This window comes from Theropithecus gelada, chromosome 14 (assembly GCF_003255815.1).
Source record: "Theropithecus gelada isolate Dixy chromosome 14, Tgel_1.0, whole genome shotgun sequence".
Lineage (NCBI taxonomy): Eukaryota > Metazoa > Chordata > Mammalia > Primates > Cercopithecidae > Theropithecus > Theropithecus gelada.
In genome coordinates this window covers 125,023,078-125,044,831 of record NC_037682.1, presented here as the reverse complement: position 1 = coordinate 125,044,831, position 21,754 = coordinate 125,023,078, and the positions used below count along the sequence as shown (strand labels likewise).

Below are 21,754 nucleotides of genomic sequence, written 5' to 3'. Positions count from 1 at the left end.
GCAAATACCAGGTCTTACTGGTTCTTTCTCACTATGTTTTGTACGTGTTCACCCTCCCCACCTCCTGTGGTCTAGTTTTTATTCTGTCTCTTCCCCAGTGGCCACAGAAACTGGTGTGGAGAGGTGATGCTCACTTCCCGGCCTTGGGGTCAGCCCCTGCATTTTCTCTCTAGGACCATGTGTTTCTTGATTGTTTTCATTCCTCTGTTGTCAGTTTAGCCAGATGCAGTGATTTGAGATCTTTGCGCAAACCTTACGGTAGATAGAGATCTCAAAAATGTGCCAAGCGGGGTGAGGGCAGGAGGCACAGGAGGGGAGGAGACAGAAGCCTGGCTGACTCCTCCCATGCCCCCAGGGCTGCCCCTCCCCACACTCCTGTCTGAGTCAAGAGGGGCAGCCACCTGCCCTGCCCAGGGTGTGACAGCCTTGAGCTAGGAGGGTGAGCCCCTCAGTGCCTTCTTTTAGACCTGTCTCGCCTGCACGTGTCTCTCCAGCCAAGCTAACTCGAGCCTGGGGAGGAGGAAAAAGCAGGTGCCAGAGGCAGCTCAGGGGGTTCAGGGAGACCCCTTTATCCACTTCTCAGCAGCAGGGGAAGTTGAGAGGGGAACCCGCCCTGTCTCCCATCACGGTGGTTCGGTGGCTACTTCTCAGACAGTGTCCTGGGTGTCTTGATTCTGAGTTGGAGAACTGCACCTAGATGATGGGAGTTGCAGCAGCTCACCTCCTATCCCTTTACTCTGTTCCTCCCGCAGCAGCGTGGGGGCCCTAACCAGCCTGCCTGGTGGCTGCTGCGAGACTGGTGCTGCTCAGTGCCTTGGTGGCCAGGGTGGGACATTTGGTGTGGCCAAGCTGTCATTGGAGATGCCTGGGTGGGAGGTCTGGACATCCGACGGGGGGCTCAGGCGTGGACTGGGGCTCCCCTGCTGCCTGCGGCGCTGCTCCACGCTGCTGTTCGTCTGCACTGCTTTTCCACACGTGGCTCCGCTGCTTTGTTGCCTGGGGCAGGGAAGGCCGGGGCCGAGGTGGGGATGTCTCCTTTCTTTCTGCCTGCCTCTAACTCTGTGTACTGACTCCGACGTTTGGCGCCGGCTTCTTTTTGTTCTGCTTTCTGCTGCCTCAGTTCACCCTCCTGGGTTAGTGAGCCAGGAGCCTGGGAGCGGGTCCTGGAGGGCACCCACCAGGTTACAGCTCAGGACTGCAAGGAGAGGGCCAGTCCCACAGGACCATGTCTCCTCCTTGTGGTGACGTGGCGGCACTGCACCTATAGCCCACCGGCTTTGCTGGGAGTTGGGAGCTTGTGGAACAAGGGAACACCCTCGGCCCTGTCTTCCTACTCTACATGCATAGTGGGACCTTCCTGATGTGACTTCCAACCCTTATGGCCTTAGGGATCCTGGCCTCACTGTGGGGAAACCCCTGGTCATTGTGGTCTTATACCCCGGACATCTCAGATGACTCAAGTCTGATTGGATGAATGAGCCCTGTGGGTTACCCAAGGCCCTACTTTGGCTGTCCCTGGGGGTGTGTGCAGCCAGGTCCCCCGGGCTCCTTCCCTCATCCCACCACTGTTGAACTGCTTCTCCCCACACCCCAGTGTCCTTACTCTCCCCAGGCAGAGCTTGTTCTTAGGGTTTTGACCAGGGTGGGATTCTGCTAGTGCAGCTGGTAATCAATTGGACCAGTGTGCTGAGCATGACTTGCACCTAAAGGCCCCTTTGGTAGAAAAGGTGCCAGCTGCGGTTGGTCACCCAGCATCAGGAGGATTGGCACAGTCAAAGCTGGGCAGGTCATCCACTCTGGGCCATGCCCTCTTCTTGCCCTTGAACCTGGGAACGCCAGGCCCACCAGTTCCTTCTCCCTGAGCACCCTGCATGCACCGTCTTCTCTCCAGTGTAACCCACCCCGCCCCTCGTCCCCTATCCTGTCTCTCTCTTTTGGCCAGGATGAAGCGGGCACAGTTTGGGCCCCATGACTGGCTGTCCTTGCCAGTGCCGCCAGGACCCAGCTGGTTGCTGGTGGATACCCTGGAGCCTGAGACAGCATACCAGTTCAGCGTCCTGGCCCAGAACAAGCTGGGAACCAGCGCCTTCAGTGAGGTGGTCACTGTGAACACTTTAGGTGAGGGCCCGGGGTGGGATGTTGGGAGCCGGGGTTGTAGAGGTGGTGGGGGCAGTGGCCCAGGCAGCTAGCAGTTGGTTTCCTGCGTGCCGGGTACCTTTCTGAGTGTTCCACGGAGCCATGCTGTCTGATCTCCCCGTGAGGATTTGTTGTGGCCTCTGTGGGGTTTGCTGGCCCCGCATCAGAGTGCTGTTGGCCGAGTTCCTGTTGCTTTTTCAGATGGAAGAAAGACACTTAGAATTTTCTCTTTCCTTGTCAGGCCACGTGTTTGCCACTTCTGTGGCTTTCAGGGGAGACTGGGCATCCTCCTTCCTTGACAGCGCCTGCTGGTTCTTGCCTTTGGCCCCAGCCTCACTGGGCGGTAGGCATGTGGCTGCCTCCTGCTGTGGAGTCTTCCCAGTCACCTTCCTGGAGGCAGTCTCATACTCCTCCCTGCCTGGCGACAGTTGTGTTTGCTCTGCTCTGGAGCCAGAGAAAGGGCCGCTGTGAACAGGCTTTTCCTAGGTGGTGTGGGTGGCCCGACTCCAGCCCCTTTCCCAGAATTCGCTCCTGAGCTTCCGCCAAGGTAGACAGCAGTCTGGGATGCTCACCTCCAGTCCTTGGCACTTCTGTGGGACCTCATGTTGACCCCAAGCCCCGGCCAAGAAGGGAATGGAAGGAGCGACTGCTGTGCTGTGAGAAAGAAGATATCCCTAGCTCCCTGGAAGAGCACAGGAGATACTTTGATAACATTTAATTATTCCTCCTTCTCCATAGTTCCCATTTCTCTTCCCTTTCGCAGTACACGATTCCTTCATGTATGCTCTTTAGACATACTCTGAAGACAGAACCTTGAAGCCCTGGGCCCCCAGGCCCTGACTCTGCTTCCCTCTGGGCCCTGACGTGTGCACGGGAATGTGGGAGTGCCGGCAGCCGCCCTGGGCCTTGCTGATGCGCTATGGTTCTTCTCCCTCCCCTGCCGCAGCATTCCCTATTACAACTCCAGAACCCCTGGTGCTGGTCACCCCACCGAGGTGCCTCATAGCCAATCGGACTCAGCAGGGTGTGCTCCTGTCCTGGCTTCCGCCTGCCAACCACAGCTTTCCCATCGACCGCTACATCATGGAGTTCCGCGTCGGGGAGCGCTGGGAGATGCTCGACGATGCCATCCCCGGCACTGATGGAGAGTTCTTTGCCAAGGATCTGTCACAGGTGAGGGCCTTGCTCTTCCTTGCTGCTGCTTCCCAAATCCTGGAAGTGACAAGACTCCAGAGGCACTGGAAGCTTTGAGTGACCAACTTTGGGTGTGTGAGGCCAGCCACATACTGTACCTCCTCACCACTGGTCCTGGGTTCTCCCAGACTCACTACCAAGGCCTGGACTCCTCAGATCATGATCCACAGGCTTGGGGCCAGCTCCGGGGCAGCAGGGGCCTGTGTTCTATTGAGGGCCTCAGCACCGCCACAAACTGGGCAGGGCAGGCTGAGAGGCCAGCAGGCATAATCAGAGCACTGACCCCAGCCCCTTGCTAAGCCTAACCTGGGATGGGCAGAGAAATTCCAAGAAGAATTCTCTTCTAGGTTTGTCCAAGGAAGGACCCCATCTCCAATAATTTAGAGTCCCTGGAGGAAAGTGCATTATCCGTTTTTCCAGTAGCCCTGTTAAACTTGGATATCTAGTTGGGGAGAGGAAGCAGCTGGTTTCGTAAGATACAGTCTCATCTATCTTTCTGTCTTCCTTCCTGGACACTTATTTATTAATAGTAGTTGCTGGAGTGGGCTCCCAGTGGCCCTGGAGAGCCTGTTGTACATATCTCTTCCCAGCGCTTTTGGTGACCTCACATTCGTAGCTTGAAGTCAGCCATTGTAAGAGTGTTTACACCACAGCAATTGGCCAGTGCTACCATCACTTAGCATTAGACGCTTAGCAGTCCTCTCGTGCTTTGGGCACCCTGCCCTTTGCAAGGCTGTGTGCAGGATGAGTGTTTGTGGGGATAGTGGTCATCTCAGGTCCCTCGGCTGACTGGGTATTGTCCCTGGTGCTGTAGGACACGTGGTATGAGTTCCGGGTTCTGGCCGTCATGCAGGATCTGATCAGCGAGCCCAGCAACATCGCCGGCGTCTCCAGCACAGGTATTTTGGGTTGAGGGTGCTCTTGCAACTCTAGGGACGTAAGCCCCAGAGCTGCATGGGGGTCGTTTTGTGAAATAGCGACTCCACAAGGAGAGGCTGGATTGGAAACTAAGGAGGTGCCTGGTTGCAGCAGCTATGTGAGTCGTAGCCTTTCTTAAGCCCACCAAACCCATATTTCCATGATGCGTGCTATTTCGTGAAGCTCAGAAGCTGAGTTTCTGACACTTGTATAAGACAGCCACAGAAATAAATTCAACTAATCGTCTCATTATAGTAGTCAAAAAGGACTTGATTGAAGTGCTATTTGCTGTACATTTTCAGTTTCCTCTTGTGGGGGAGGGGCTGTGAATCGGAGGAAACAACAGGTCAACCATGTTTATCGAATGCTTGTGATAGACTTCTTTCTAATTATGTGGGTTTTATTGGGAAAATTGTTGTTTGGTGTTTTCCTCCCTTCCTTCCTCTCTCTAGATTTTTAAGGCTAAACAAAGCCAACCCCCTAGCATTTTCTCCATTTATCTTTCTTTCTCTTGGCCCTGGTCCCATTTCTACACATCTTCTCTCCAGCTATAGTTCCTAAGACATAGCAGGGTTCCTCTGCCAGTGAAGGGGTGTCCTTGGTATGGAAAAAGGCTCTTGCTTATAAGCAAGTGATGGCATCATTTCCTCGGGCACTGCTCACCCAGAGACTCCTGGGAACAGGTGGCAGCAACCTCGTCTGAGGAGCTCATGCGGCAGGACTTGTAGAGTTGGGGAAGTGCTGGTGTGGACACACTGCAGGGAGCATGAGAGCAGGGGTGGGTGTGGAGTGCGATTTCTGCTTTATACATTAGGCACCAACGGGCTTTAAAAAAACAAAGTTGTGTCCTACAGGTAGCAGAACCCACAGTCCTTCTTGACTTCTCTCTGGGGAATAGACCCAGAGTTGGAGGAACAGGGATGAGAGCTTGCAGCTAAGGCTGGAGCTGAAGAAGGGGTGTTGTGTGGGCCCACCCCTGACAATTCTCTGCTCAGTAGCTCTCTGCCAGTTCCTGGCAGGAAATGTGCCTCATCAGACCCTTCCACATGGGAGAAGGAGGAGGCAGCAGCCTCAGCATTCCCTGTATTAGGTCCCCCATTTCCAAAGGCTGTAGCTTTCATTTTCCCCTCAGACAATCAGCATCATCTGGATTATTTTTATCCATTATTATTATCAATGCAGCAATGAATTCTGGCCAAATACATTACAATCTATCGATTTTGCCTTTGCTGAACCTAAGCAGTGGCACTTACATAACTTTCCAATGAGTATAAGAAGGTAGGCTGGGGTCTGGTCTTGGCTCGGTCATAACGAGCTCTGTGGACTTGGGCAGGAAAGGAGGACGTTCAGTTCTTTACAGTGAAACAAGAGATTTGGCTCCATCTCTGCTGTCCCTGCCAGCTCTAGGGTACTTCCGTACCTGAGATGACCAGGGTGCGAATCTTCAGGACATTGCATGCTTGTGCTAGAAGGGGTTAAATACATTTGGATCTGAATTTTGTAGTAATAATCCCTGTTCCTGCGGTAGTATTTTATCCTCAAGTTGCCTTCACACCTGGGCTCTCCTTTTGTAGAGACAGCGTGGTGTGAGGCAGGAAATCCCAGACTGGGAGCAGGCAGCTGCATTCTGGTTTGGGCACTGATGGCAATATTCACATAAGCAGGTCTCTCCAACTCAGCGGATCACAGCCCTTTCATTTAGAGAATGAGAACAGTATGTGTGCTCTGTGTACCTCATGGGGTTAACATGAGTGGAGCTGATAACCTGCGTGAAGGTACTTTGCAGAAGGCAGAACCCTAGATAAGTATAGATCACTCTTGAAGTCATCATCCCCATGGGGGTAGGCATAGATGTTTTCTTCTTTATACCCTCTGGAGAGATTGACTTCTGTAGTCTCTCCTGTCTTCTTCCTCTTCGTGACACCATCCAGACCTCCTCAGTGCTAGAGTTCAGCTTGGAGCCTGAGCCTTGATACTGTCTGTTCTACAAAGGCAGGGTGAAACACTTGGGGACTGAAGGTCGGAGCAGGTGAGGTCCCGGGGAAGGATGGGCTCATGAGTGCTCCCCACCCTCCCTGCAGACATCTTCCCGCAGCCGGACCTGACCGAGGACGGGCTGGCGCGGCCTGTGCTGGCGGGAATCGTAGCTACCATCTGCTTCTTGGCAGCTGCCATCCTGTTCAGCACCCTGGCTGCCTGCTTTGTCAACAAGCAGCGCAAGCGTAAGCTCAAGCGCAAAAAAGGTGGGTGTCTGTCCCCTTCCCCTGCTCTCCCTGGTCCGGTTTCAAAAGCTCCCCATCAAGAGAGATGGACCAATTTTAGCATGGCCCCTCCTTGGAAATAGGGACATTGAGATCTTGTGGGTAGAGCTGCCAGTGAGACTTGATTTGAAGGTGGGAGTAAGAAGCAGGGGTGTCGGGGAGAGGCTGCTGGGGCCCAAGCTAACATGAAGGCAGGGGCCAAAGGTGCCCCCTGTGAGCAGCTCCTTCCCCGCGCGACGGCGCTCCGGGGCCCTGCCAGTTACTTCCCCGCGCGGCGGCGCTCCGGGGCCCTGTCAGCTCCTTCCCCGCGCGGCGGCGCTCCGGGGCCCTGTCAGCTCCTTCCCCGCGCGGCGGCGCTCCGGGGCCCTGTCAGCTCCTTCCCCGCGCGGCGGCGCTCCGGGGCCCTGTCAGCTCCTTCCCCGCGCGGTGGCGCTGCGAGGCCCTGTCAGCTCCTTTCCCGCGCGGTGGCGCTCCGAGGCCCTGTCAGCTCCTTTCCCGCGCGGTGGCGCTCCGGGGCCCTGCCAGTTACTTCCCCGCGCGGCGGCGCTCCGGGGCCCTGTCAGCTCCTTCCCCGCGCGACTGCGCTCCCGCCCTGTCAGCTCTTTCCCCGCGCGGCGGCGCTGCGAGGCCCTGTCAGCTCCGCTCCCGCCCTGTCAGCTCCTGCGGATGAGCGTGCTGCGTGGTTGCTGGCTTGGCCTCAGCAGCCTCTCCCCTTCTCTTTCCTTCCAGACCCTCCACTCTCTATCACCCACTGCAGGAAGAGCCTGGAGTCTCCGTAAGTGTCTCTGATCCTGGGAGAACTGTGCTGTTCATGGCAGGGGGCACATAGGTAGACGGCTTGCCTCACCCAGCCCATCTCAGTGTTTCTAAGCCATTTCTTCTGGATTGACCTGTGTGTTAATTGTACTTGCCCAGCCCCATCTCAGTGTTTCTAAGCCATTTCTTCTTGATTGCCCTGTGTGTTAATTGTAAGTTGTCCACACTGGTAGAGGGAGTGGCAGTGCAGATGATCCAAATTAGCCAGTAATCAGTTTCTCTTCAGCCTTGGAATGTATTTCTCTAGTGTTTTCCCACCCTAGCAGATTTGCCTCCTTAATATGTATTGCTTAAGTTGATATTAAAGTGAGCTTGCTAGCCTTGAAAAGGGGGGAATGAAGCTGGAGGTATGCTTAGAGCACACCAGAGAGGGGCAGGCCAGCACAAAAGTGGAGAGGTGGGTGTTCACTGGAAAGATAGATGATGCGGTGGGGGCTGGGTGCGGTGGCTCACACCTGTAATCCTGGTGCTTTGGGAGGCTGAGGCGGGAGGATTGCTTGAGGCTGGGAGTTCAAGACCAGTCTGGGCAACATAGCAAGACCCCGTCTTTTAAAAAAAAAAAAAGGAGGATGCACATCCAGACAGTGGAGAGTTGACCAAAGCATTTCACACCACGATACGCAGCCAGTTTTCTTTAGCATGAGGATCCTGGGTGCTGGGTGGTTGCCAAGAGAGGGAAAGGAAGTCCTGGCCAGCACACTCCCCCACCTCATCCCCTCCTGGCTCTCACTCCTCCCTGCAGCTTGTCCTCTGGCAAGGTGAGCCCTGAGAGCATCCGCACGCTCCGGGCACCGTCAGAATCCTCGGATGACCAGGGCCAGCCTGCGGCCAAGAGGATGCTGAGCCCCACCCGCGAGAAGGAGCTGTCGCTGTACAAGAAGACCAAGCGGGCCATCAGCAGCAAGAAGTACAGCGTGGCCAAAGCGGAGGCTGAGGCGGAGGCCACCACGCCCATCGAACTCATCAGCAGAGGCCCTGATGGCCGCTTCGTGATGGACCCTGCCGAGATGGAGCCCTCACTGAAGAGCAGGCGCATCGAGGGCTTCCCCTTCGCCGAGGAGACGGACATGTACCCCGAGTTCCGCCAGTCGGATGAGGAGAATGAGGACCCACTGGTGCCCACATCTGTGGCTGCCCTGAAGTCCCAGCTCACCCCTCTGTCATCCAGCCAGGAGTCCTACCTGCCACCACCAGCATACAGCCCTCGGTTCCAGCCCCGTGGGCTGGAGGGCCCCGGTGGCCTGGAAGGTCGGCTTCAGGCCACAGGCCAGGCCCGGCCCCCTGCCCCCCGGCCCTTCCACCACGGCCAGTATTATGGGTACCTCAGCAGCAGCAGCCCTGGGGAGGTGGAGCCGCCCCCATTCTACGTGCCAGAAGTGGGCAGCCCCCTGAGCTCCGTCATGTCATCCCCGCCCCTGCACACCGAGGGGCCCTTTGGCCACCCTACCATCCCTGAGGAGAATGGAGAGAATGCATCCAACAGCACGCTGCCCTTGACTCAGACACCTACAGGAGGGCGCTCCCCTGAGCCCTGGGGCCGGCCAGAATTCCCCTTCGGGGGGCTGGAGACCCCAGCAATGATGTTCCCCCACCAGCTGCCACCCTGTGATGTGCCCGAGAGTCTGCAGCCCAAGGCCGGCCTCCCCCGAGGACTGCCCCCCACCTCCCTGCAGGTGCCCGCAGCCTACCCAGGCATCCTGTCTCTGGAGGCACCAAAGGGTTGGGCAGGCAAGTCACCTGGCAGGGGCCCTGTCCCAGCGCCCCCCGCCGCCAAGTGGCAGGACAGACCTATGCAACCTCTGGTAAGCCAAGGGCAGCTGCGACATACAAGCCAAGGCATGGGCATACCCGTGCTGCCTTACCCCGAGCCGGCTGAGCCGGGGGCGCACGGCGGCCCCAGCACATTTGGCCTGGACACCCGGTGGTATGAGCCCCAGCCCCGGCCCCGGCCCAGCCCCCGGCAGGCCAGGCGCGCCGAGCCCAGTTTACATCAAGTGGTGCTACAGCCCTCCCGGCTCTCACCTCTGACCCAAAGCCCCCTCAGCTCCCGCACTGGCTCCCCTGAGCTCGCCGCCCGTGCCCGGCCTCGCCCGGGCCTCCTGCAGCAGACAGAGATGTCAGAGATCACCCTGCAGCCTCCTGCTGCAGTCAGCTTTTCTCGAAAGTCCACGCCATCCACGGGCTCCCCGACCCAGAGCAGCCGCAGCGGGAGTCCCAGCTACCGGCCCGCCATGGGCTTCACCACACTGGCCACAGGCTACCCTTCCCCTCCACCTGGCCCTGCCCCTGCTGGGCCTGGGGACAGCTTGGACGTGTTTGGACAGACGCCTTCCCCTCGAAGGATGGGGGAGGAACTGCTCCGACCAGAGCCCCCACCACCCACGTTACCTACTTCAGGGTGAGTGCGCCGCCTCTTCCACCACCCGCACCTGGTCAACTTCCTTCCCCACCCGCCTCGCCCTGCCCTCCACCCCGTCCATCCGCCCGGCGACAGGGCTTGTGTGGACATGCTGCACCAGCATCCCTCGGGAGAGGAGTTCTGGCCGCCGCGGCATTGGCAGGGTGCAGTCGCTGGGGTGGAGCGGGCCCACCTGCCCAGGTGCCCTGCCAGGAGCATGAGGCATCTTCTCCAGCAAGCCCTGAGCTCTCAGCGGGCGCACCACCTACCAGGGAGCAGCGGATCACAGCGAGTGCCCTTGCGGGGGTGGACCCCGTCCCTCTTGGAGTTGATGGCTCTCCGTGTCCCTGTGGTCCTGGCATCAGGCGGTGGTCCTGGGGGTTGCCCACACACCTCGTGTCTAGCCTCCTTTTCTTCCCCGGCCCCTCCTCCTTGTTAAGCAGGACCCCGGAGCCTGACTTCTCCAGACCACCAGGCCAGGGGCCTCCTGTTCCCAAACTCCTGGCCCTTAGCAGCCCTAGTGAGCGCCGGACTCCAGCCCCCTCCTCAGCCTCTCCTGGAGGCCCAGAGAAAAGTGTCAGGCCTTGTGACCATGTGCAGGACACGTCCCCCACCCCCACCTGTATACCTCGCAGGAAGCTGCAGAGAGACAGACAGACAAGCTCCGGCTATCAGCCCGCCTGAGAGAGCACTCTCTAAACTGTAGCAGCTGGTATTCCAGGTACCAGAGCCTGGACACCTGTCTATGCCTCTTCTTCTCTCATCCTTCTTCCCTGCCGTCCCCCCTCCTTCTCCCCCTGCCCCTCCTTCCTTCTCCAGTCAGTCTTTCTCTCTGCCTATCTTCCTTCCTCACCATCGTCTTTGGGTTGACCCGACTTGCTCAGAAGAACTGGCCACGCCTCTGTAGTGCCCCTGGATACCCCGTCCCCCCGCCCTCTTCTCTCTCTCTTTCTCTCTCTGGCTCCGTCCTTTGGTCTCTCTTCTTGATGTAGCCGCCTGTGGAGGGAGCAGAGAGTTCCAGAGGAGGCTGGCCTGGTGGTAGGCAGGATGGGAGGTGGTCGAGGAGGAGGGAGCCCAGCGCCCTCCCCCTGCCCGTCCCCCACCCTCCCTGGTACCTGGAAGTACAAGGTCACCTCCCAGCCCCAGCGCCACCACGGGCTGCTCCGGGGCGGTGAAGGGGGTGCGGAGCTTAGGGCGCAGGGAGGTGGAGGAGCCTCAGCCGCCGCCTCTGTCTGCCGCGGGAGGTGCCGCGGCAGCCCTGTCTCTGTGCTTTGTGCGCGCTCAGCTCATCTGCTTCCTTCCATCGTGTCTGGGTCTCTGTCTCTCTCCTCGTCCCTCCCCCGCGCTCCGGCCTCGCCTGTCCGGTGCTCGCTGTGCCCTCCCCTGCTTCCCTCTGGGTGTGCGTGGGCGGTGCCCCCCGGCCGGTGTTGATAACTGCTTTGTTTCTGATTGATCTCAGCTATCTGGGCAGTGTTGTCGAGACAAGCCTCTCCTCAGCTCAATAGGTAAGGGAGCTCCTCGGCTGGGCGGGCGGGGGCGGGCAGGCGGACGGGGCTTCGGCCGGGCCATTGCTTCCTGGACAGGGGATCCAAACCATGTCCCCTCACCGCCCCGTGGGGTGGCCGCTGCCGCTCCTCGATCCCCACGGCTTCTGGGTTCCCCACATCGAGCCACGCTCGGCACCGCCTAGCTGCAGCTTCTGCCCCCCATCCCCATGTCCAGCCCCTCTAGAGCCCCCTGCGGCTCTCCTCACTCTGACGCCTTGCCAGCCTGCTGCCAGTACACCCAGGGCCTCCCACAGAAGCCCTGGGGCCCTGCATGCACCCCGAAGGGGCCCAGAACGCCCGAGATCTGCTTTGCATCTCTGCACCCTTGGGGACCTCTGTGGGGCCCCTCTGGTATCCAGGAAGAACCTCCCGCACCCTATTCTCCCAGCAGCCCCAGGCAGAGCATCCCTTCTCCTGGGGTGGTTGGCCCCTCACCAGCTTCTTGGGATCTTCGTGGTATTAGGCTCTCTCGAGGAGCACAAGGTTGGGATGAGCCCCACTTCTTCCCTGACAGTGGGGTCCTCCGCAGGGTCAGGTCCCTGCAGTCATGCTGTAGGGAAAGGGTCTTGGGAGGACCTCCCCAAAGGGAGGGGGCAGGCTTCCCCTGGGCAGATAGGCATTGAGCTGGCAAGAAGTGAAACCCCCCAGGGACCAGCACTGTGTCCCTCCCTCTGCCCCTGCAGTCGACCTCTCCTTGAGTGTCCTTCCAGGTGGAAGCCAAAGGAACTTGGGCATTCAGGGAGCCTTTGAGTCCCTCACAGAGACTCAGGGCCACCCGAAGCTCGCTCCCTCTCACAGTAGCCTAACAAGGTGCTGCCTGTTGCCACGGACCCTCTGCCCTGTGCCTGGGCACACACAGGCATTGGGCACCTGCATGGGAGACAGCGAGCCTCCCATCCAGGTGCTTCTGGCTTCCCAGGCGAGGAGACAGGTGCCTTCCCCACCTAGAGATGTCAAGGGAGGCTCATTTTCCTAACCAGGGCTATAATTCTCATTCAGTCCGAAGAGTGGCCTCCATAAAGAGGACTGCCCTGACATTTCTTTACCATCTGTAGCTATAAAATTGTCAGCAGCCCAGAGGCCCCGGAATTGTGGGTGAGGCTGTCTGGCATAGGGTGAGTGTGAGGAGGGCTGTCAGGCAGCGTTTACGAGCTCACCTGTTCCGGGGCCCTCTTGCGGCCATAGACCCATTGGTCTTCCACCTTCCCCATCTCCTTCCCTCTCCCAGCTGTGACTCCTCCATGGCCCCCGGAGGTGTGGGAGCCCTAGACTAGCTCTCACCCCAGCTCCTGGAAATTCCTAGACTCCGCTCTCATGTGTTACTTCCTCGCCCCTTCACTCAACTCCATTGACCCTCCCCTTTCCCAGTGTCCCCACTGTGCCAGATCCAAGAGAAGCCCACTCTCTTTTCACTGCTGTGGCAAACCCAGAAACCAGGGGCAGCGATGAGGGACCATCGTTTCTCTCCCGGGCCTGGCCAGCATCCCCAGCCTAGGAGAAGGAGACCCTCCCCATCCTGAGTCAGCCCCTCAGTGCTGGGCTCTCCTGCCTGCTGGGAGCCTTCCCGGTACGGCTGCTGGGCCCTGGGGAGTTGCAGGCTCTGTTCAGATGCTGTCTCCATGCTGCACCTTTGCATGTGTGCCCTCTCGGTCTTGCTTGGAGAAGTTGTGACAGCTCTTGTCCACGTGCGTTCTCGCTGTTTCTTTTCCCTTCAGTTCCTCTCCTGTTCCTTTGGCCCATATGTAGTTGTTGCCCCTGCCTCTCCTCTTTTCTCTCTCCCTTTTTTTCTCCTCTTCCCAACTCCCTTCTCAACATGGGGAGTTGTATTGTGTGGACCTGTCCTTTCTGTGGACCGTGGGGAGGCTGAGCCAATTCTTAGCTCCTGTCTGAGCCTAGTGATGCCCTGTCCTCACCTCTTCTTCCACTCGCTTTCCCGTTCAGGCTGTCACTGCAGGGAGGCAGGTGGGTCTGGAGCATGGAGTGGCCCCTGTGGGTCAGCCGTAGGAAGGAGCCCTTTTGGAAACAAGCCTCTGCCATGTTCTGAGGCAGAGCACTGGTCTGAGCCCGGCCCCACAGAAGAGTTCCATCTTGCGGTCAGTGGGGTGGGTTCAGACCTCCAGACTCCTGCAGTGGGCCCACCCTTTCCCTTGCTATGGCCCGTCTGTGAGTGGCTTTCCTCTGCCTCCATCAGGGTATAATCAGGCAGGTGGTGTTTGCTCTCAGATGATTAGAAGAGGAAGAAAATGCCCATCAAGCCCCTGATTCAGCCTGTTGGCCAGGGAACACCTGAACAGCGTCATAATGGTCAGCTGATGGGCGCTGAGCTAAGGAAATATGCAGGGGGTTTTGACTTTCCCTGTCCTGAGGCCTCCACTTTGACGTGGCTGCATCTTTCCTCAGCTCTTCTGGGTAAGCTGAGAGCTAAGCAAATAAGACCTCCTGGGCTACCTGGTCGTGATTTGGGTTGCGTATGGATTTTTTGAAAAGGGAGAAAAAGTATTGGCTGGGTGTGGTGGCTCATGCCTATAATTCTAGCACTTTGGGAAGCCAAGGAGGGCAGATCTCTTGAGTCCAGGAGATCGAGGCCAGCCTGGGCAACATAGTGAAGCCCTATCTCTACAAAAAAATACAAAAAATAGGTGGGCATAGTGGCACATGCCTATAGTCCCAGCTCCTTCGGGGGCTGAGGTGGAAAGATCATCTGAGATGGGGAGGTTGAGGCAGCAGTGAGATGAGATTGTGCCACTCCACTCCAGCCTGGGCAACACAGACCCTGTCTCAAAAAAAAAAAAAAAAAAAAGAGAAGTAAGTTCCAGGCAATTGTTGGTAGTCCTGTACTGTAAAAATCCCCTCTGTGCCAAGGCTTTGAGGCCCTCATCTTACAGTAATCCCCTGACTTCCTGGAAGAAGGGGAGCCCCGGGGTTTGTAGTATTCCTGCATGCTTTAGAACAGTATAGGCTGTTTGGGAAGAGAGCTGTGACCTTAAATTCTTGGAAAGCCCAGGACTGGCTTCTGGTGTAATGGGATCATCTATGGATCAAACTTAGATTTACCTGACAGCTGAATTCCAGGGATAGGATGGAGTTGCTTCACTGAAGCTTCCCATCTGAGACATTGGCACCAGGAGCTCCATGACCAAAGGGTCCCAGGTGGGGCTGGCATTGGCAGCAAACATGGTCACCTTTCCTAAAACAGGGAGGCAATTCGATTGCACAGGGCTTTACATGCAGTTCGTAAAGTCTGTTAGGTCACGTTCTATGCGTCTTTTCTGTACCATGTGCCAAAAATAGACTCGTTTTGCCTGCCCCGCTTCCTCCCTCCTGTTCTGCCAGACACTAGCTTTTGTTTTTTCCTCCTGCATTGGGTGAGGGTCTTGGTGTGTCCAGAGCCTTCTTTGTCCTGTGGCCATGCTTCCGTGCTGAGCCCAGAGCTAAACAGGTGGACAGCAGGTGTCCTGAAAGGGCTGGAGCTTGGCTGTTTCTCAAGGGAAAATCGGCTGCTTCTGGTTACTGGATCATTACTGTTTGGGAATTTTTGTCTGAAGATACAACTTAAGCCGGCTCCTCTACAGCCCTGGTCTGTCTTACTGGGGCTGTTCCACCAAAGCACAGAATGTCAGTGCTAGCCTCAAGTACGTTGCAAGGCATATCTATTTCTCAGGTGTGGTGGGGATGCCATGCTTTTCTTCTTTGTAGCTGCTATACCTGTGTTGATTGGGAAGACGTTGGAAGGGCAGTTGAGAGGTGAGCCTAACGTTAAGAGTCTTGGCTCTGTCCCACGATGACTGGATTATTCGACAGGTTGCTTACCTCTCTAAACTTCAGTGTCTCCATCTGAAAAATGGGGGCATTGTAGTATTTACCTTAGGTTTGCTGTAGAGATTATAGGCAATTACTGTACAGCAGTGCCTGCTGTGGTAAGTGGTAAATCAATGCTAGATAAAAATGACAACAGTGATAAGATGTGGATTCTAACCATCGTATCACCCCTGGAAGTTTCACCTGGCTTGAAGAATCCCTAACAGTTTTCAGGGCACCCTGTACCCGTTTCTCTCATGCTCCTGCAGTCTCCCTGGATGACGTTGGAGACTACTGTTCTTGCTGGTCATGTGCCTCCCTGACCACACGTTGCTCTCCCTGTGTGGTCCTCCTGAAGAGGCCGGCCAGGAGACAGAGATCGACTGAATAGGTGGATTCACATTGACTTTCCTTGTAGGCAGCATGAAGAAGCCTCAGTCGAGGATGAGAAGGGGTGAGGATGTGCCTTCCACACTGGCAAGGTGTGCTCCCTCCTGCCCGGGCACCTGCACCCTTTGTCTGCCTTCCCGCTTCCTTCCCAGCTGCTGCTGTGCTGTAGGATCTCTCTGGGTAGACTGGCATGTTGGGTCACTTCTTCACGAGAGGGCTGTGTGTGCTTGTGTGTGCACGTAAGGGACCCTGTGTGTCCTCCTCAGCTCTGCTGTCAGGGGCTATGGAAAGTCAAGAGGTTGATCCTGACCTGAACTTTTGAGGGAGCCTTTTGAAACTCTATGGACTAAAGTACTAGAGAACGATGACATCCCCCAGGAAGATAGAGGTCACTGCATTGCCAGTGCATGCAGGAAACCCCAGAGACCAGAGGCTCATCTTCATTTAGTGTGTAAGTCTCCTCTTCCTGCCTTGCTGCCAAGATATTTGATGTTTTGGAGAAGAGGCTGCAGGTTTCCTATCCCTGTTAACATTTTTTTAAACCTCAGACCTCTTGACCTTTGGGGTCTTCTTTTGCCCTCACAGCATTGTCTGTCCTACCTCTTTTAATCAGGACTTTCTAAAAACTGTTTGCGATGGAGATAGGGGAGGGAGTTGGGGGGTCCAGGAGAAGAGCGAGGCGCGCCCATCCGCCGTAGCTCCAGAGCGTCCCTGCTTCTCTGATCGCGTGCTAATGCCAGTGCTGGTGGGAAGACAGAGTGACCTGTCTCTTTCTGTTTCCCCTTCATTCCTCAGGCTCCGAGTTGGGTTACTTTGAGAAGAAATGGCATTGAGAACATGTCTTTTAGGTTTTCCTCTTTTATGACTCTTGAAAGATTCTCTCCAATATGCACCGAGTGTCACAGACTGCCTGTCCTCTCAGCTCTTCTGGCTCCCTTGTGTACCTGGGCTGCTGCACGGGTGTGGCCAGACTGTGGAACCTGTCCTAACTGTGCAGTTGATCCACCAGGCAAGTGGCAATCAGGATGCAGGAAGAGAGGCCAGTACACTTCTGTTCCAACAACCCCGTTTCTCTGTCGAATCCTAAAATACAGAGGTTCACCACGTTCTTGTTACAGACAGTAAGGGCTCTGGGAGGCTACCAGATTTGGTTGTTCTGCCGTCATCTCCTGCCACTTTCTCCTGTTTTCTTACATGGCCGAGGAGAGCTGAGCCTCGTCTGCAGAGTTGAGGAGACACGGCCCTGAAAATGTTGGTATATGACAAGAATTCGTTGCTGTAAGCTGCTGCTGTTCTGTGGGAATCTTGCAGCTGCAGGAGAAGCTGGGGTCCGGGTTTCTCACTTAGCACCCCCTTTTCTGGAGATGGAGGATGGTTCACTGGGATGGGAGTTGCTTGCCCCCTGCTCTAATATGCCCTTTTACTTTCCATGCAAAGGTCTTGATTGTGGTGATTTCTAGGAACTCCAGACGTTGAGCCTACTTCTGTCTCTGACACTGAATACATCCCAGCTTGAGTTACATGGGAAGGGGCTTACTATTAAAGTCTCTCTCTCTCCCTTTGCTAGGGTCTGCTGATCGCTCTGCAGGTTGGCTTCCGTCCAAGGTGGGCCATGCTCCTGGAGCTTTCTACTGGGTTTTCTTCTTTCCAGGAACAATAGAAAGGCGGGTATCATGGAGCCATCGTGGGCACCCTGGGCTCTGTGGGACTGAACTCTGTCCTTCTATGGGTCAGCTACTTGGCTTTCTTCCAGTCCCTCTTCCAAAGCCTCACACATCCGGGAGCTGACCTGTGGCTCTCTGGTTGTCCTTTCCAGAACACTTCCACCTGCACCCGAGAATGCTGCTGCACCTGAGAGGCTGGAGGCTCTGAAATACCAACGGATAAAGAAGCCCAAAAAGTCATCCAAGGGCTCTTCGAAGTCAAAGAAACGATCCGGTAAATGATGGGCAGAGGGCTGCCCCACTTCTCCCACCTTGCCTTGCCATTGTCAGGAGGGTGACTGGGCTCAGGGTCCCAACCCTGGGCTTTCTCTAGAATTGAATCCACAAGCTTCTCTTGTCCTTTCTTTTTTAACACTATTTTTCAAGCAATACACAAACATGATTTTAATATACAAAATGAGAAAGATAAGCAGAATCTATCTGATTGCTCTCCCAATTTGTTTCCACTCACCTGGAGAACTGTCATTTTCAGCGTATGTGCCTTCAGAACCTTTTCTGTGCCTATAGCTTCAGAAAATGTATCCTATTGTTTTAGTGTGTTTTCAAACAACACAGATAGTACAGATATATTTTTCCACTCTGCCGTTCACCTTGCACATAACTCTTATCTCCTTACTTACTTCCCCTCTATCATTTCAGGCCTTCTAGGAAACATAGGCATGACGGGGCCCCATGTGGAGCTCAGGGTACATTGCAGCCTGGGCCCAGCCTCTGCAGGTTGGCTGCACTCTTCTCAGTGAGATCGAGTGAAGGAAGCCTCCTTACCCCACAGAGAGGGCGCCTCTATCGAAGTATGTCCGATGTGTATCTTGCAGGGATAGGTAGCTTCTGAGTGCAGAACGAATTTAGCCCTCTTTAAGACTAGAAAATTATTTAATGTTTGTTAAAAACCCTCTTTTCATGAATGGTTTTAGGAGTGTTGTGGCAGGCTGTGAAGGAAGAATGCTGAACAGTTTCTTTACAGATCTTTGATAACTTGTACAGTAACTCTCCTTATAGATAGGATTATGGGAGAGTGTTATACAGAAATTCAGAGCCCCATGAATCTCTGGGAGACGGTGATCACTTATGATCACTTAGCCTTTGGCAGATAATAGTATCCTCTCGGTTTACAGATGGAAATACCGTGGCAGAGAAAAAGAAAATGATGTTTTTAGGGCTTGGGTTAGAAACTGGAGCTCAAAGCTGCATTTTCAACCAATTTAAGCCCATTCTTAACCCATTTAAGACCCATCAATATATATTTTATATATATGTATAACTTATGTATTTCTTATGTATTTCATAACTTATGTATAACTTATGTATTTCTCTTATGCATCAGAGACCTGCATTCTCTCTTGTTCTGATGGCAGTGGTCCTGTTACCAGTTCTATGTTGGCATCTTCCAAATGTCTGTCTTTAGCCCAGGTCCCTTCCCTGAGGTCATGGCTCATCTTTCCAGTTGCCAGTTGAATGTGCACTTGGGTGTTTCATACGCCTTTACAATGTCTAAAGCAGAGTTATTGATCAGCCTCTCCAGGTCTGCTTCTCCTCAGCTCTTCCTCAGTTTAATCACTAGCACTGGTGCCCCCTGGGGTATCAGGCCCTTTAATTCCCAGATTCTTCCCTTGCCTTCTCATCTCACGTCAAGCCCACTAGGTAATACCTGTTAGCTCAGCCTTTGCAACATATCCTGAATCTGGCCACTTTCCGTTGTCTCTATTGCTAACTCTATGTTCTGAGTCACTGTCTGTCCCACCTTGACTATTGCAGTACCTTGTGACTGGTGCTCCAGCCCCATCCTTGTACCTTGCACCACGGATTCCACACACAGCCACCACAGCAAGCTGTAGGACACGTAGCAGCATCCTCTCAGTCACGAACGCACACGTGCAGGCATGCGCGCACACACACACTTCCTAAAACCTTCCAGAAGATTCCCGTCGTAACCAAAACAGATTTCAAGCTCCTAGATGCCCTGCCTGTCTTTCTTGCCTCATTCTTTTCCAACTGAGATGACCTCCCTTCTGTACTGGGGACACACCACATTTAGCCTTAACTTGGGGCTTGCCCAAATGCCATTTCTTCTGTTGGGAATAGTAATTTTTCTTCAGATCTGTAGAAGGCTCATAATTTAAGATGCAATTCAAGTGTTAACCCTTTAAGGAGCGGAGTAGTGCCTCAGTTGACTCTATTTTATCTTTGTAGTATTTTCAGTAACTGCAAATTTTATTTCTGTACTTTTAAAGTCTTGACAGTTTGTCTCTTCCTCTGCACCCTAACATGGATGCATAGTCTTTGAAGGTAGCAAAGGCATTCCTGCTTAATCTCCAGAAGGGCCATAAGACAGAGGAGAGGGCTGGGCACTCCAGGAAGGGTCAAGGCCTGACTGTTGCATGGAATTAAAATATTGTATAAAGTCAGTCATTGCTTGGGGTAGACGAGAAAGATGCCCTGAGTCCCAGCCTGTTCCTTCCTGATCCCCAGTCCCTAGAATGATGCCTAGTACTCAAGAGGCACTAAAATAAATATCTGTAGACTGATGGAGAAAGAAATGAATGAGAAAGAAAATCCTCTCCATTCCACTTTCTTAACTCCTATTCCAGTGAAGGAGCAGGGTCAGGTTGCTGGTTGCCTTAGCGGAAAAGAAAGTGGTTTCTCTGCAGCAATTCGTTCTGGTCTCTCTAGACTCAGGTGATTCCTTTGTTTCAACATTAGAATCCCTGAACATATGCAGGTGGAAAAGGTGAGCGGGCTGCGTTCTTCCTTTTCATCCGCTTGCTTTTCTTCTCTTTTGCGTCCCTCTTCCTTTCTCCCTAGACGGTTCTGCCTCCCAGGCTCAGCAGCTTCCCAACTCTCAGGTTCTGTGGCCCGATGAAGCTGTCTGCCTCCGAAAGAAGAAGAGACATTCTCGTCCTGACCCCTTTGCCCGGCTCTCAGACTTGTGCCACCGCCAGCTTCCGGAAGACCAGACAGCGATTCTCAACAGTGTGGACCACGATGACCCAGGCCATGCCACTTTGCTGTGACTCCACACCACCCTAGGTGTCCCCGGGGCGAGGTTGCTGGGCTCAGGCAGGGAGGGCCACCGTGTGGGGGTGTGTCCTCCTCCGCCTGCCAAGGACGGCCCGGATCTTTGTCCTGCATGCCCCCTCTTTTGCCAGAGCGGGCGTCTCCCTCCAGATTCTGGCCACCTGTCTTCGGGACGGAGGGCGGGCAGACCTTCCACCTGTGGGTCGAGGTCAGGAAGTGGATTGGAGACTGGGCAACACCTGTCTCCTCCCCTCCGCCCCCTGCTTCACTCGGTTGATTTTTCTCATCTCTTCCAATGTCCTTGGAAGTGAAGAGGAAAGCACGGCTTTTACTGCTCTCTGCTTCTGTTTCAGTTTTTCAAGTCCTGGAAGAAGGCTGGACTTAATGTCCGTCTTCCACACCCCCACATATGTATAGATATAGATACAGATGCATATGTCTGTAGTGTGTGGGTTTCTCTATGTGTGTGTGTATATATATATACATATATATATGTACATTGAGGCAAAGTGCTGTTGCTCTCTGTGGTCAGTGGAGGCAGGAGGAGGAGGGCAGTGGTCAGCTGGGGTTTGCGATTAGCACTGGCTGCACATTGGCCAGGTGCTTGACATCTGTCTTGGGGGATTCTTTCTCCTGAAACAGGATCCACGCCTCTCAGCTGAATTCTCCATTTGTCTCCTACCTTCTCCCACCCAGAGTAGAAATGGGGCCTTGCTGTGATTACTGGCTGCCTTCTATGGGGGTTCAGCAATGAGTTACTGCAGAACTAAATTCAAGCCTTTATTTCTTGGTTCCTGGGTGAAGAAGGGGAGGCCAGGCACCCAGACCTGCCTCTTTCTTCCTTCCAGCGCAGCTCATGCTGCAGAAGTAGAGGCTACTCAGCCATGGGGCTAAAGCAAGCCCCTGGTGCACAAATCCAGCTCATCCATCGGCACCCTTCCGCCCAGCCAGGCCATGAGCTCTGTGGCCAAAGGCTCCCCCACCGCAGAGCCACCTGTGCTAGCGCCAAGCTGCCGGCTCTATTTATACCGTCTCCGGCTCAGCACTCTGCAGTGCTGTTCCACAGTGGCTGATTGGATCCTCCTTTCCTTTTGTGGGAGCTAATTCTCCAGATTGATTAATTACCACTTGTGCGGAGCCGCCTGTGGCTTTCCCATACTCACCATGTGCTGCCTGCCGACTCTTCTCTGCCTTGGGGCCTTGCTCCTCCCGTGGACCTGAGCTCCAGGAGGATGGGCTCAGGTGAAGCTAGGGCGCCTCTGGCTGCTGGGGCCTGGGACGCTCTGGATCCCGCCCGCTTTGCCCAGTATCTATTCTGTGGCTGAGGCATAGGAATGAAGGCGGGAGGGGTGGTGAGTAGGGTCTGGGCACTGACTCTTCCTCTGCCAAAGTCTTGTCCTGGTTCAAACTCTTAGCATCCAGAAGCTTCATGAGGTCATCTTCCCACTAAGATGTCTCTCTGCCCGTAAGACATGGTGCTGCCCAAGGACAGGGCAGAAGGCCCCGAGGGCGGGCTGGAGGGCAGATCTGCCCCTGCCCCACTCTGTAGCAGGAGCC

The 21,754-nt window shown here is 55.1% G+C and overlaps 1 protein-coding gene across 1 annotated transcript in view; it reads left to right on the top strand.

Annotated features, from left to right (window-relative positions):
- The window catches only part of IGSF9B (immunoglobulin superfamily member 9B), a 47,106-nt gene extending 26,400 nt beyond the window's left edge, over positions 1-20,706 (top strand). Inside the window, exons 13-20 of the mRNA XM_025357411.1 lie at positions 1,943-2,118; positions 3,083-3,309; positions 4,145-4,229; positions 6,330-6,491; positions 7,239-7,284; positions 8,068-9,723; positions 17,275-17,396; positions 19,985-20,706. Of these exons, the coding sequence (XP_025213196.1) occupies positions 1,943-2,118; positions 3,083-3,309; positions 4,145-4,229; positions 6,330-6,491; positions 7,239-7,284; positions 8,068-9,723; positions 17,275-17,396; positions 19,985-20,193 (2,683 nt within the window). The 3' untranslated portion in view covers positions 20,194-20,706. The remainder of the gene's footprint in view (positions 1-1,942; positions 2,119-3,082; positions 3,310-4,144; positions 4,230-6,329; positions 6,492-7,238; positions 7,285-8,067; positions 9,724-17,274; positions 17,397-19,984) is intronic.
- Positions 20,707-21,754: the final 1,048 nt, after the last annotated feature.